This window comes from Cucumis sativus, chromosome 3 (assembly GCF_000004075.3).
Source record: "Cucumis sativus cultivar 9930 chromosome 3, Cucumber_9930_V3, whole genome shotgun sequence".
In the NCBI taxonomy this organism is placed as follows: domain Eukaryota; kingdom Viridiplantae; phylum Streptophyta; class Magnoliopsida; order Cucurbitales; family Cucurbitaceae; genus Cucumis; species Cucumis sativus.
Genome location: NC_026657.2, coordinates 9,319,374 through 9,333,208, shown reverse-complemented (window position 1 = coordinate 9,333,208; position 13,835 = coordinate 9,319,374). Strand labels below are relative to the sequence as shown.

Genomic DNA, 13,835 nt, shown 5'->3' with positions numbered 1-13,835 from the left:
AATTGTCCGTAGAATAGATAAATTGTACACCGTCAGAAGCTATTTCTAAAATTGCAATTACATTTTAAATATACCAATCTCCAAGCTTTGGAACAATTTGCTCAAAAGCAAAACATTGTTAATTTGGTGGTGACATAATTTAAAAGAAAAGAACTCGACAAAAATTTTCACCACGAATTCTTCTGGCTTCGATATCTTTTGTTTGATAGTAAACAAAAATTTCATCGATGAGTTAAAATTACAAATGGTAATCATGTTCAACGAGTGATCTTCTGGTTTTTTTTTTCTTTTTTTACCGGAGAAGTGTGTGTATACAAGTTCAAAAATGCTTGAACATTTACTAGGAATCCGAATATTAGTTTCTAGTATTTTAAGTAACTCGAATGAGAAGCACAACCATTACGAAAACACATGTCATTACGAAGATCGCCAGCCAAGTGAAGCATGAAGTTTTTGAGCTCTCTGAGTAAATCTGGACAGCACGTTTGTTGACACGACCAGTGGTTGCCAAGCTATCCTCAACGGCCTTCTCCGTGGAATCCAGTATCTGTTTGAAGCCAATGTCAGTCTCACAGTTACTATTACGAACTAAAATTGTTTTGAAAAATAGAGACGAAGAAAGAACACAAGGTCTACGTGAAACCCTAGTACAGGGAGATCCTTCTTATTATTTTCTGATGATAATAAAAGGTATAAAGGAAAAATATTTATAGGCAACACAAGCCTAATTCAAAGGAAAAAATTACGAGAATGTAAATCTCAACTACGCTTGAGCTTTCAACATGACCCAAGCTCGCTATTTCTATTTTTCCAAGTAACTACTACTTTTTTGGACAAGAATAAAATTATCACTCAAAGCACCTGAATAAAGGCAAAACAGAGTTAAAGTGAGTTTAGTTCAATAGTAATTGACATGACCTTCTACCTAGAGGCTGGAGGTTTGATCCCGTCCCCCTAAAAATGATAAGAGTGAAGGCACCTAGAAGACCACATCTCTCACATTTACTACCTAACGCCTACAGGTTCTAAATTTATATCAAGGTTCAATCACGACAAAGAAGCAAAAGAATTGTTTTTCTTTTTAGATATGAAATTATATATGATTAAACAAAGAGAAAGAGCAACATAGGGGCTGGGGTAGGGGTAGAGAGAACTCTCTCCTAAAACAACTATAAGAAAGCTTTTTAGTAGTTCACAATAGTCACAAAAGAAATTTCTTATGAAATCATAAGCAAGTTAACTGTACATTTCTAGGGGAAGAACGTATCTTCGAAGACTCTCTATTTACTTCCAAGCTAGATATACCATAATAAAGCCCTCACAGTTTCACAAAACTTTAGCAAGTTTGGACCAATTATGAAAAGAGAAGACTTTCCATCTGTATTCTTCAGCTTTTAATCTTCTGATGAAAGGTCTGTTTACCAAAAATTGAAGTAGGCGAGATTGTAGCAAGCATGATTTTGGAAGAAAACCTCTAACTACGAAATTTATCCCAAAAAGTGTTACACAATTCGCCAACGTTTGACCCTTCATTGAGTTCTAGTACACTTTGCTGAGTGATCTCTATATTAAATACATATTTCAACTTTAAGGAACACAGCCCTCTAAGTGCATGTCCCGGAAACAGAAAACCTTCAACTCTATGAAATACATATAAAACAGCTAAGAGCTAACTCACTGAATGCGAGAATTCCTCCAAGTATGCTTTGGGTATGGGAAGTGAAGATTTTTTATTTTGATGTTTATAGGTTTGTGTATATTTTAAATAAACCAAGAGGCAAAAATTCTCTACTTTTTACCACGTCAACAAAAAAGGTTAGTAGGGAATATATACCTTTTCAGTGTTCTCCAAAGATTTGCTCATTATCAGACTGCTCTCTTTCAATTGCTTCGCTAACCCAACCATTTCATCAGTCAAATCCTCTTGAAGCTTCCTACGAAAGTGTAAATCATGGTTTAATGATAGACAATAAGAAAAAAGAAAGCAATGGCAACAAACTAATTAAATCGAATGAGGAATCATTCGGCCGTTGTCAATGTTTTTACCTTTTTTTTCTCCTATTAATTCTAGAGCCTCCATTATCTAGTCTTGATTTTTCAATTCATCTAAGTGCTATTGAAAATCGCCAATATTTCATCAGTACTTCAAATCTCCCTTACAAAAAGTTTATCTTAGTATAACCTTACACAATGGTTTTTCCCTTGATTGGTTTCTTATCTGAACTTGCTGTGTAATCTGTTTTTTTCCAATGAAATCAATCACCCCTTACCTCCCCCACCCACCAAAAAGGAAAAAAAAAAAAAAAGAGAATAAGAGAAGAAAAAGAAAGGTAGAAGACTAAGAAGTAGCTTTAAATAGCTCATATATTTTCCAACAGACGTCTGGTAACAATGAGAAAAAGGTACTTCATTATTTAGATAGAATCTATTATCTTTATTTAATAAAAGCCCTTACGTAAAATTCACCATAAAACATTGCAAAAGCTATGAGAAAAAAGTGCAAGATTCATCAAATATACTTAAAACTACCGGGGTTCATACCTGTGTTTCTCAATGTGGTTTATTGCTGCAGCATCCAACTTGACAGGTGCTGAGGAGTCTTGTTTGATGGTGCCATGAGATCTATCTTCCACAATAGAGGATGCCCTGCCCAGTAATATAATAGTTTTGGTTTAATAAAGAACTTCAAAAATGATTCGGTGGCATAAGTCCTTGCAAAAACCACTCACGGAAATCTCCTCCTTAGTCCCGTAGGTGAACTGGGGGTGTTTAAATCTTCTTCAGCTATAGACGAAATTTCTCGAACAGAAGTACTTGTAGAGGGCTCAGAAGACTCCTCCACGTCAGGCTGCAAGTTGATCAAAAAGTTAAGTAAAAGAGACAAAACTGCACCAGATGCAATCACAATAAATGAAGCTCCTGGGATGTTAGCATCTACATTTGATTTGTAAGAAAATATGTGACAACTCACAACCAACACAAACCATCAAAGATAAAGTGAGCATTTACAAAAAGTTTAAGCAAAAGATGAATCTAGATGAGTAATATTGTTACGTAAACACCAGACTATTGAAACGTCAGACATACTATACATTAGGTTGTAAACAAGTATTCTAGAATGGAGGGCACCTTTTGGCCTTTTTCCAAGGAAATAGGGAGAGAGGAAAAAACTTTCACCCAAGAAAAGTATATACAATAACCGATTCAAATAGATAATTATGATGTGTAGAAGTTCCATAATCTTACAACTCAAAAGAGAACAACTTTAAAACAACCAAACCCATGCAAACGTACCAATGGAACAACTAATTTTGAAGCAATGGCCTCTATCTTCTCTGAATAATCGCCAAGCAAAGCCTTTGAAACTCTGCACAAAAAACCTAACAGCTCGTATTATGGAGGACCAGGTCAGAAAATCTCAAAAATTAAATTTACGAAAACGGGCTTCTAGAACAGTTTATGTCCAATGAGGTTGAATCAAACAAACCTCATGCAAAACTGAGAGTACAAAAGTATGAAAAGTTGTCCAAGGTATTTCCATGGCGGACTGACACTAGAGGCAATGGGAAAGTGAGGGATGAAGCGTACCAACCTTGATAAGCCTTCAGGTGTTTTCTCTTCAGCAAGTTGCTCCAGCTGTTCTCTTAGAGTAGTCACATACTGCAAGAAGGGCACCAAAAACTTCTAAAAGACCAAATCCATAAACTAACGGCTATAATAGTAGAATACTTATGAAAAATAATTCATGTAATACTAAAAATAGTTGAGCCAAAATGAATAATAACCTTCGTATCACTTATAAATGACTGAAAGTTAAACAAATTAGAAACTTTACTCAATTATCTGGACATACATGTATAAGTTTAGCCTGATCCTTCTGATGAGGGGCAGTTGCCAGGAGCCGCTTCAAGTTGATTTCAGTTTTACTTAAACCCATTTAGAAAAGAGGAAAATCCTACAGAATCAAGATTGTCGTTTATTCAGCAACCACATTGAGTAAGGAAAAATAATAAAACAAGCAACGCATTTGGACAAAAAAGTTGGTTATATAGTATTACTATCAAAACACGGTCAAGAATTGCAATTAGAACATGACTCTCTAAATTAGCAGTATAGTTAAGCAGAGGATTCAAAAGTCTACAGAACCGCAACCTATGAATACTCATAATTTCAATGAATTTTTTTATATTATATCATCTTTTAGTATAGGTTTTACGTTTTATGATCTAAATGTACATTTCTAATTAAAAATGAGGCTTACTTCTCATACTGCCTCTCCATGACAAAATGTCTAAGCTCGCCTTAAGCCTTTAATACATGGTCCCTAGGCATTGGCAGTACGAGTACAAATAAGAGGCCATATATACATACAGAGCAGTTAACTCCCTAAAAAGCAGAATTCCTCAAGAAAACTACCATTTGTATTCTTCAAGTTCTGATCTACTGATGAAATGTCAATTTCCCAAAAGTTGAAGTAGGCAATTACGGGAGTATATATATATATATAGCAGCTAACTCACTGAAAAACAGAATTGCTCAAACTATGCTTTGAATATGGGACGAATCGAAGACTTTCCTATTTTAATTTCTATAGCGTTTGTTTATATTTTGAAGAAACCAAAGGTATAAAATTTCTATATCTACTACGTCAGCAATGAACGATTAGTAGAGAAAATATACTTTCTCAATGCTCTCTAAGGATTGGCTCGTTATCAGACTGCTCTCTTCGACTGCTTTGCTAAACCAACCATTTCATCTGTCAAGTCCTCTTGAAGCTTGCAATCCTACCAAAGTGACCAAATAATGGTTTGAAATCTTTAATTCCTAAAATCCAAGCTTTCTCTAATCTTTAACGACTATTGTAAATGTGTTTTTGATCCACACTCAAGTTTAAATAATTAAAGACAGTTTCGTATCTTCCAATTCGAGCCTGTTTTCCAAAAGAGATCGTTTTAGCCCTTGATTTTTCAATTGCCCTAAACAATGCCAATCAATAGCAACTCAAAGCCTTTAAAGAAAAATTGGCGTCGTTATTTAAAACCAAAAAACAAAATAAGAATCCCACCATAATTAAATATGCAAGTCTGTGATGTTGATCTATGTTAGAACATAAACTTCCTTTAGAAAAAAAAAAAAAAGGAAAAATAACCGCAACAAACATAATTGAAAATAGATAAATAAGAACCATCCTTCAACCACTTTGATTAAATCAAATCCGATCAAGTCAAAATAAGATCTGACCTTAACGAGGTGTGGATATTTTGATCTGGATTCCTTCCAGAGGGTTGTGAGTAATCTTAATCAAAATGTCGCCGCTGCGGCGGCATTATAGATTAAAATGCCTGCAGCTGCTGTTGAAGCAGGTCGCCGGAGAGGGAGAATTGTTGAGCGCCGTTCGTCGGAGCAAGTGGCGTGCTCGTGATCGGGAACGTGGCCACAGCAACTTTCAGGACACGCGGGTAGTAGCTGCGTCGTTGGAGGAGAAAGTAGAAAGAAGAAAAATGGAGCGGCTCGATGAGCGAGTGAGAGAGGAGGATATCGGAAAATTGCCCAAACTGATCCAAATTTCAATAACTTCTATGTAATCATAGACCTCTTTTTTTTAAACATTTCTTTTTTATACCTTTTAAGCATATGAAATATCTATTTTGCCCTCCATTTAGATTAATAACTCTCACTCTTGTCTTAGTTTTTGGGTTTTAAGTGTTTTTCTTATATTACGAAAAACATTACAAACAATTACTTGATTACTTGATTCGAGAGTTTTGAGACTCACTCGTGTACATGACTAGAGTTAATTGTTCAAGATTGACGATGATGGCGATTGCCTAACTTAAATGTTGAAGGTAGTTGCTAGAGCTTGTCATTGGAGGTGGTCTCTATACTTGACACTTGAATGTTGTATTTACCCAATGCAGTTATTGCACAATTTGTTCGTCAAAATGTCACAATTAGAGTAAGTCATTAATGATCATTGTCACTAGAGTATTCGACAACGATGACCAACTAGTGATGTTTATGAAAGCCTTTGAGAGGAGGTGAGAAAATAGAGGAAGGATGATGTTTATTGTAATTTGCAAACTTTAATAATAAACAGCAAAGTAGTTGGAGTTGAGTTATTTAACTATAAGTTATGAAGTTGATTCAAACAAAGTAGTATATTAGAAAAAAAATTATAATAAAAGTTAAAGACATTTAGTTTATAATGTTGGTTTCTTCACTTTCAGTTTTGACCAATTTTAGTTTCCATACTTTTAATAAAATAAAACAAACTTTAAAATATAAAAGTCGACAATGTGTTAATATAAAAGACAATAAAAATTTATAATTAAAATGTTTTAACAATTAATCAAATAAAAGTCATGAACCAAGATATACTTCATTATCTATTATTTATTTAGTCATCACGTAGTATAGAAGTAATTTCAAACTACTAGGAGTTGTCATATCACACTCCCAACACCAACTAACATTAATGCAAAGTGTAGAATTGTTTTTCGAACCCTATTTGATTTCGTTTTATGTATTTTCTTATTTGTTTTAGGTTTGAGGGTTTTATATCTAGATAAAACACAAAAACAATATGATAACATAATTGTTACATTGCAAACTTCAATGAATTGGTGCAGTGGTAAAAAATGATGAACAATGTAGATGATTGATGTGTGCTTAAACTAAGCGGAAGAATTAGCCATCGTAATAATCAACTCACATACTCTTTGAAAAATAGAAAGGTTTTAACACTTACCTACTTTATAAACATAAGAGAGGGAAACAAAAACCCTAGTTCTACTTCAGCTCCCTCCGGTCCCGCCTTTTTCTGCAGCCATAGCATCTCTTCAATCTTCTCTCCGATTCCCGAGTCTTCTTCTGCTCATCATCCACTCTTCAGCTTCTCTTCAAAGTCCAAACATTTATACTCATTGGAAGGATGCTCGAAGAACAAGGATGTTTTAAACCTCGCCAAGTTCTTCTCTCACACCACACTATGAAGCAAAGCAACAACCACACCCAAGCTCCCAATTCTGCCGATGAAACCCTATCTTTACACCCCCAGCACAGGACTCTTCTTCTTCACGCTGTAGCCTTCTTTTTGGAGCGCAATGGTTTCTCCAAAACCCTCAAAAAGTTTCGTTCCGAAGCCCAGATTGAGGTGCCTCCCGACTTTAGTCCTTTTTTTTCCCCTTCCTAAATAAGACTTTTTCGTTGTAATGATTAATTTTGTGGTTGCCCACTATTATGCTTTGCAATTTAGTCTATTGCTAGATGAATCACTTAGCTAATTGGGGCTGCTTCCTATTCATGGAGCTTCTCATTCCAAAATGTTCGGGCTTTATGCCAACTTACTTGCCAACTGACGTTCTTGTTTAATCCTACCTTCGTATTTTTATTGAACAAGTTTACTAGTTAGTAGTTATTTATAATAGCATCCCTCTTTTATCTTAAGTACTGCTAAATTTTGTACTCCCAGACATTCTATTTGTTGCAGTCAATTAAATGGTGATATGTGGTGGTCTTTAGCCCTTGATTAATTTTGGCTGCGAGTTTCTATATTGAAACAGTTTATGTTTCTGTTGCTATTGGTGCAGAAGGGTTCTTCAAAGGATTTATTGCTCAGTCTCGAAGAAATGTGCCACAAGCATTTAAAAAAATGGTAGGACCAGATATTTCTTTTGATTATGGTCTGTTGAGCTAAAACAAACATTGCGAAGTTTGTGTCTGCTTGTGCAGAATAGTCTGTTTAATGTTGTCTAGAGATCGAAGAACAATGGTGTTTAAAGAGATCAAATTTAAAAATTGCAAACAGTTTGTATTGTTTGATCGCCTTCTTACATTTCAGTTTTTTTTTAATATTAAGTTTTCTTTTTGTTCTTTTTAGCAATCCAGTTTTGAATAAAATACAAACCAAAGCATGCTTTTGTATGCCAATGCATCTGTGACTTATTTTCAATGAAATTGCCGGTTCTGCTGAGCATTAAAATCAAGGTTCTTGTGTTTCATCTAGATGTTCTTCAGTCATTGTATTTATGTTGGAAGTGATAGTATTTGTGACCCCAGCAATCTCCAGACTTCGTCATTTCATTGACATGTTACATCATTCTTTCATTTTCTATTGATTTTTTTGCCACAATCTTAGTAGATCTAGAAATAAATCCTACTATCTAACTTAAAATTCTAATATGCAGCAGTCAAGCCATCACAACTGAAAATAAACCAGGTATTCTCTTATTGTCTCCATTTATAAAGTAATTAGTGCTTTTTTTTTAATACGAAATGAAATGATTGATTTTAATTACACATTTTCCATTGTGTTGGATTTGATCCGTAGATGAAGAAACGGTGAAAGAGGTTGCTGATGGTAGGGTCCCTGAAGCACAAGAGGAACCTACAAAAAAGTCCAAGGATAAAAAGAAAATAAAAAAAAATGCAGTTCCTGAAACGCATGTGGATGCTGCAGAAAAAGAGAAATCAGAACCTGTCGAGAGTTTGAAGAACTCCAATGACACTACTGTCCACGATGAGGCAGGAAAGAAATCTAAGGATAAAAAGAAAAAGAAGAACAAAGAGAAGTTAGAGACTGTTGCTACAATTTCCAATGATATAGCTGTAGATTCCATTGGATTGAATGGTGATGTTGCCTCTCTGGAAGAAAAGGTTGTCAAATCCAAAACCAAGAAAAAAAAGGATGGTCGACATTCAAGCCATGAGAATTCAAACCAGCTAAATGATGGTACCAATATTTTAAACGAAGAGGAACAGAATGACATTTCTAAGAAAAGGAAAAGGTTGGCTTCTGAAGATAACGACATTCCTGCTGTTAATGAGAAAGCAACCGAAGATGTCAAACGTAGAAAATTAGAATGTTCAAAAGGAGGCAGTGATAGTGTGCAATCTACAAAGGTCGATGTAGATGCTGGAAATAGGAGCACTATCAATGAGGTTTCTCCGCAGACAAATGAATATGTTGAAAAAACGGCAGAGAAAACTTCCACAAAGAAAGCTTTTAAGAAACACTCAAATGGTTCAACCGAGGTATGTTAATTTAGCCTGTGCAAATCTTTTGATAATACAACTATGTTGAGACAATTTAATGTTCCATATGCATAAGAAAAAATGATGCTCTGTCTTCAATCCTTTCAATATTAAACTAGACTTCTGTTGGTTTAACGAGATTACCTGGGGCTTATTTGAAATTGCTTTCTAAGTACTAGCATTGTCATTGCACTTAGAAACACATTTTAAAGCACTCGACATGAGTGTTTTCAAATAGCCCTAGAGCATCATTAATAATGGTGAAATCCATTATTAACTTCTAAAACTCCACGAGCATGCCAAATATCCCACTACTAAGCAGCTCTGTTACTATTAATTTTATTTTTTTATGTTATTATTAGTACTATTATTATTGGTTTTTAATTTCATATCTGAAGCTGGTTGTGGTACTGGCAGGAGAATGAAAAACATAAATGTTAATTTGAAAAGGATAGTTGCTACGAGGGAAATCCACTAATCTAGGCAATGGCCAGTGAACATAGAGTAGTGGGATCAATGTTTTAAATTTTAATCTTTCCCTTAACTCAGATGTTCATTCTACACTTCATACAGCTGATGTATTGTATTATTGCAGCCAAAGACCATCAATCCATTTCAGAGGGTAAAAGTAGACGCCGTGACATTTGCTGATGAAAAACTTGCAGACAATTCTTACTGGGCCAAGGTGTGATTTGCTGCTTATTATTTAACTTTTTGCCGCTGCCGTTTTCACTAGGATCTTTTGTTTCTTATTTGTAATCTATCATTTCATACTGAGCAGGGTGGAGCCGAGAGTGGGTATGGTGCAAAAGCTCAAGAGGTTCTTGGGCAGGTTAAAGGAAGGTGATACATTTTATTCTTCTTTCATTTCTACTTAACTGTTATCATGTAGCTTTTACTTTTAGTTGTAGTTTCAGTTCTACTGCTGCTTTCTTGCTAAAACTGACACTGAGTTGTGTAGATGGAATTTTGATATATTTTCTGGTTTAGAAAAAGGCTCTTGATTCAAATTTATCGTGTATTAGGGGCTTTCGGCATGAAAAGACAAAGAAGAAGCGTGGGTCGTACCGAGGCGGTGTGATTGATCTGCAATCTCACTCGGTAAAGTTCAACTATTCTGATGATGATTAACCACGTGAATGGATTCACTATTCTGGTTCTTAACTGCTTTTGATCAAATCATGATTGAAAGTTTCCATTTTATGGAAAAAAATTTGGTTGTATGTTCCATGGAAACTCGAAAGAACTGGTGTTTCTATATTTATCATCAATTTTTTTGAGGGAGTCCATCCAAAAAATGGGCTATGCCTAATCAATTTTGAACTTATTATTGTGTAGGTTGTAGTTCTCCAAATGCTTTACTTCACTATATGTACGTTTATTGTTGTAACTGCGGCAACTGTGGATTGATTTTTGAATGAAACAAAGTTTTTTCCCATGTTTGTTTATTCATAGGTAAATAACTATTCGACACTTAGTTTGATGTGTTTTGGAATATATTTTTAAATGTTTAATTTAGAAAATAAGTTATTTTAGAAATAAAAAAAAGATAACAGTCCAAATATAAAATTATATTGGATGAAAGAAATGTATTTTAAACAAATTTCATCCAAAGAATTTAAGTGAAAATGATATTTAAAAAATATATATTTTAAAGTGTCTACAAACTGTGCTCCAAAAGTTGAAAAAAATAAATATAACATTTTCATTAGGATTCTTTTTCTACAACCTTGACGCCATAGATAAATGCAATTAGAGAAGTTTCAGGGATGATACCAACTCATGAACAAAGAGAAATTATAATGATAAAACGAAAACAAAATTCCAATAAATATAACTAAAAAGGCGATTTTAGGAGATTTAAACCAAGTGTATCCTAATGGTTTTCTCACTATACGAGTGATGTTTCCATCTCTTAGCCTCTAATTTAGGGTTTTTTTTTTATAGAAAAATAGCTTTGTTTATGTGATTCTAATTCCTTTATTATACCATTTTATGTCATTACTATATACATATACATATTATCCAAATAAACATAATAATATTGCTCTACACAATGAAAAAAACCACAAATAAGTTAATAATAGCTGAAAAAAGTTTTTTTAATTTTTTTTATTTATTTTCACAGTTGAATTCTTAATTTTGTGGATAATCGGTCCTTTAAAATGTGTCGAATAAGCGTAGAAAACAAAAAATAAATGTATAGTAAGTTTTTTTTCTTTCTAAAATTGTACAATAAATTTTAAACTTTTAATATTCTATCAAATAAATAATTAGATTATGAATTTTGTGTTTAACATCTTCTTTATCTATTTGACATTTTATAAATGGACAAAAAATATATATATAACTTTTTTTAGCTAACCTTTAAATTCAATTTTATATCAATGAGATTAGTTTAAGTTTTTAAATTTATGAATCTGTTAAAACCTATTAGAAGAAACACAAAAATCAAGATTAAGAGATTTATTATTTTATTATTTAATTTTAAATGGTGTTTATCTTTTAGACATTAAATTAAAATTTCAACTCTTTTTTGTTTTAAACATTTTTACGCTTCGATAACATTGGGGCAAAATTTAGAAGTTCATATTTTAAGTTCCAAATCTATAATTTAACCTAAAAAGAGGGTTCTAAAGAACTAAAACAAATTCCGACGGCCGAGATTAATCGTAAATAGAGTAGTAGTGTTGGGCCGTCGATAATCAGGCCCGTTAACAAACGAAGCTTACAAAACCCTAAAAGGCAGACTTATACCTCCTTCTCTCCGCTAAGAACTCCGCAGCCGCTGTCGAATATCTGAAGAAAAGGTTTGCTTCTCTAACTCTTCTCTCCTTCTTCATTCAGGCCTTCTATTTCATGACTACTCAGCATCTGTTGTAATCGTGAGTAGTACTGAAGAATGGCAATGGTGTTTGTTCAGCGTTTTGTTTTGTGTCTGATTTAGCTTTTTTGTATTTTGATCTGACTTTGGTTTCGTTTAGAGAGATGAGCGCGGAAGGAGTCAAGGGAGGCCCGGTGGTTCCGGAGTCCGTGTTGAAGAAGCAGAAGAGGAACGAGGAATGGGCACTTGCTGAGAAAAAAGGTTTGGAGGTGGCGAAGAAGAAGAATGCCGAGAACAGAAAACTGATCTATACCAGGGCTAAACTCTATGCCAAGGAGTATGATGAACAGCAAAAGGAACTGATTCAATTGAAGCGTGAGGCTAAACTCAAGGGTGGATTTTATGTCGACCCTGAAGCCAAACTTCTGTTTATTATCAGGATCCGAGGGTGAGTCATTTGGTATGGAAGTCTTTATTTTGACTTGCTTGATTCGTTGTTCTAAGCGCTTTTATTATGTTTCTGGGTTTTCAGTATCAATGCTATTGACCCAAAGACCAGGAAGATTCTGCAGCTTCTTCGTTTGAGACAGGTAACAAGTTGCTCCATTGATTTCATCTTGTACACAATGAATTTATACAATTGCTTTAATTTTATCTCACCAAAAATGAATATTTGATGTAAATCTAAATTTGATGTTGTTGCATCTACTTTTCATGTATAATAATACTCAAGTGATTTCACTGATTTGTAGAGTGGGTCTGGCCTATTTCCTTGACAATGGTCTTGGGATTTTTTAGTAATAGGATTCTCCCCAGTTTTTTGCATTATTTTCGGTAGTTAACCTATATGATTTTGCCTTCGAATATTTTTAATTCCAAAGAATTGTGCAACTTCGTTACTTTCTGGGCCTTTGACGGTTATGCTCTTCTGTGCTGTTGATGTTTGGAGAACTTTGAGTTTTTGATTGTATCACAGAAAAATATTCTATTGCCTTGTCATTTCTTTCATATTGGTTCAATTATACTGATGAATGTGTTCTGGAGGTTTATATGTCCGTAAACAAAACCACTAGGTTTATTTCGTGGAAATATTTTCCCTGCAATTGCTTGTCTTGTTTTTTTTTTCTTACTCCTTTATACCAAATCCTACAGATTTTCAATGGTGTCTTTTTGAAAGTGAACAAGGCAACATTGAATATGTTGCACAGAGTGGAGCCTTATGTTACTTATGGGTACGTTTCTCTTGCATCTCCCTTCTTTTGTCATCTTGATTTTCTAGTGATCAATATTAACTTTTCTTGTTTTTTTTTAACTGATACCTTCAGCTATCCTAACTTAAAGAGTGTTAAAGAACTCATTTACAAGAGAGGCTTTGGAAAACTCAACAAGCGAAGAACTGCTTTGACTGATAACTCCATCATCGAGGAGGTTCAGAACTGGAAAATCATTGTTGCATTTTGTTTAACTTTGTCCATAGCATTCAATTTTTCTAATTGCTTGCTGGGTTTGTTTTTTCCAGGCTCTTGGGAAGTTTGGAATTATTTGCGCTGAAGATCTCATTCACGAGATTATGACAGTGGGACCTCATTTTAAGGAGGCAAACAATTTCCTCTGGCCCTTCAAGCTGAAAGCTCCTCTAGGTGGTTTGAAGAAGAAGAGAAATCACTATGTTGAAGGAGGCGATGCTGGAAACCGTGAAAACTTCATCAATGAGCTAATCAGAAGAATGAATTAAGATACTTTTTGTGTTGTTTCTTGAAGTTTTCTGCTGGGCGTTGGAAAACTTCTAATAGGTTTGTCATCTGAAGTATGGTTTTTGGAATCAGAATGTTTTGCTATTTTCATTGTTAGTGTACTTCTATCCTCGGAATTTTCATCTTTGAGAATGGTTTAATTTTTGCTTAAATTAATTAGAGAATCTTCTAAAAATTTTGCTGTTACCCCCTCATATTAAAGGTCATGACTTTCATTTCATTTT

General features: G+C 34.1%; 3 protein-coding genes across 9 annotated transcripts; 2 read left to right on the top strand and 1 right to left on the bottom strand.

Annotated features, from left to right (window-relative positions):
* Positions 1–154: 154 nt before the first annotated feature.
* Positions 155–5,573, bottom strand: LOC101209335. Of its 3 annotated transcripts, none has more exons than XM_031883054.1 (9): positions 5,242–5,573; positions 4,681–4,784; positions 3,854–3,955; positions 3,593–3,660; positions 3,295–3,367; positions 2,730–2,848; positions 2,542–2,646; positions 1,835–1,934; positions 155–547 (listed from the first exon to the last, which is right to left on the bottom strand). In XM_031883054.1, exons 3-9 carry the CDS (start codon positions 3,935–3,937, stop codon positions 371–373), a joined length of 726 nt encoding a protein of 241 aa, XP_031738914.1. In that variant the 5' UTR covers positions 3,938–3,955; positions 4,681–4,784; positions 5,242–5,573; the 3' UTR covers positions 155–370. The 3 variants fall into 3 exon arrangements, with proteins under 3 accessions (XP_031738914.1, XP_031738915.1, XP_004134064.1); XM_031883055.1 differs by lacking the exon at positions 4,681–4,784 and adding an exon at positions 4,262–4,324; XM_004134016.3 differs by lacking the exon at positions 4,681–4,784.
* A 1,176-nt stretch (positions 5,574–6,749) lies between these two features.
* Positions 6,750–10,471, top strand: LOC101208847 (nucleolar and coiled-body phosphoprotein 1). 4 transcript variants are annotated; one of them, XM_004134014.3, is made up of 7 exons: positions 6,750–7,153; positions 7,590–7,654; positions 8,187–8,218; positions 8,330–9,033; positions 9,629–9,718; positions 9,815–9,876; positions 10,059–10,471. In XM_004134014.3, the coding sequence occupies exons 1-7, from the start codon at positions 6,932–6,934 to the stop codon at positions 10,162–10,164; spliced, it is 1,281 nt and encodes a 426-aa protein (XP_004134062.1). In that variant the 5' UTR covers positions 6,750–6,931; the 3' UTR covers positions 10,165–10,471. The 4 variants fall into 4 exon arrangements, with proteins under 4 accessions (XP_004134062.1, XP_011650933.1, XP_011650931.1 ...); XM_011652631.2 differs by having other exon boundaries at positions 6,752–7,153; positions 7,593–7,654; positions 8,190–8,218; XM_011652629.2 differs by having other exon boundaries at positions 6,752–7,153; positions 7,593–7,654.
* A 1,215-nt stretch (positions 10,472–11,686) lies between these two features.
* LOC101209088 (60S ribosomal protein L7-2) lies at positions 11,687–13,835 on the top strand. 2 transcript variants are annotated; one of them, XM_004134015.3, is made up of 6 exons: positions 11,687–11,843; positions 12,018–12,305; positions 12,390–12,447; positions 13,010–13,089; positions 13,183–13,285; positions 13,377–13,835. In XM_004134015.3, the coding sequence occupies exons 2-6, from the start codon at positions 12,022–12,024 to the stop codon at positions 13,590–13,592; spliced, it is 741 nt and encodes a 246-aa protein (XP_004134063.1). In that variant the 5' UTR covers positions 11,687–11,843; positions 12,018–12,021; the 3' UTR covers positions 13,593–13,835. The 2 variants fall into 2 exon arrangements, with proteins under 2 accessions (XP_004134063.1, XP_031739190.1); XM_031883330.1 differs by lacking the exon at positions 11,687–11,843 and adding an exon at positions 11,898–11,918.

Coding starts and splice junctions, on each gene's coding strand:
- LOC101209335 (XM_031883054.1), bottom strand. CDS start 3,937: ATGGGTTTAAGTAAAACTGAAATCAACTTGAAGCGGCTCCTGGCAACT. Junction 2,647..2,729: donor GGACTAAGGAGGAGATTTCC/GTGAGTGGTTTT, acceptor ATTACTGGGCAG/GGCATCCTCTATTGTGGAAG. Junction 548..1,834: donor CTTTGGAGAACACTGAAAAG/GTATATATTCCC, acceptor GGCTTCAAACAG/ATACTGGATTCCACGGAGAA.
- LOC101208847 (XM_004134014.3), top strand. CDS start 6,932: ATGCTCGAAGAACAAGGATGTTTTAAACCTCGCCAAGTTCTTCTCTCA. Junction 7,154..7,589: donor GTTCCGAAGCCCAGATTGAG/GTGCCTCCCGAC, acceptor CTATTGGTGCAG/AAGGGTTCTTCAAAGGATTT. Junction 7,655..8,186: donor CACAAGCATTTAAAAAAATG/GTAGGACCAGAT, acceptor TCTAATATGCAG/CAGTCAAGCCATCACAACTG.
- LOC101209088 (XM_004134015.3), top strand. CDS start 12,022: ATGAGCGCGGAAGGAGTCAAGGGAGGCCCGGTGGTTCCGGAGTCCGTG. Junction 12,306..12,389: donor TTTATTATCAGGATCCGAGG/GTGAGTCATTTG, acceptor CTGGGTTTTCAG/TATCAATGCTATTGACCCAA. Junction 13,090..13,182: donor GAGCCTTATGTTACTTATGG/GTACGTTTCTCT, acceptor TGATACCTTCAG/CTATCCTAACTTAAAGAGTG.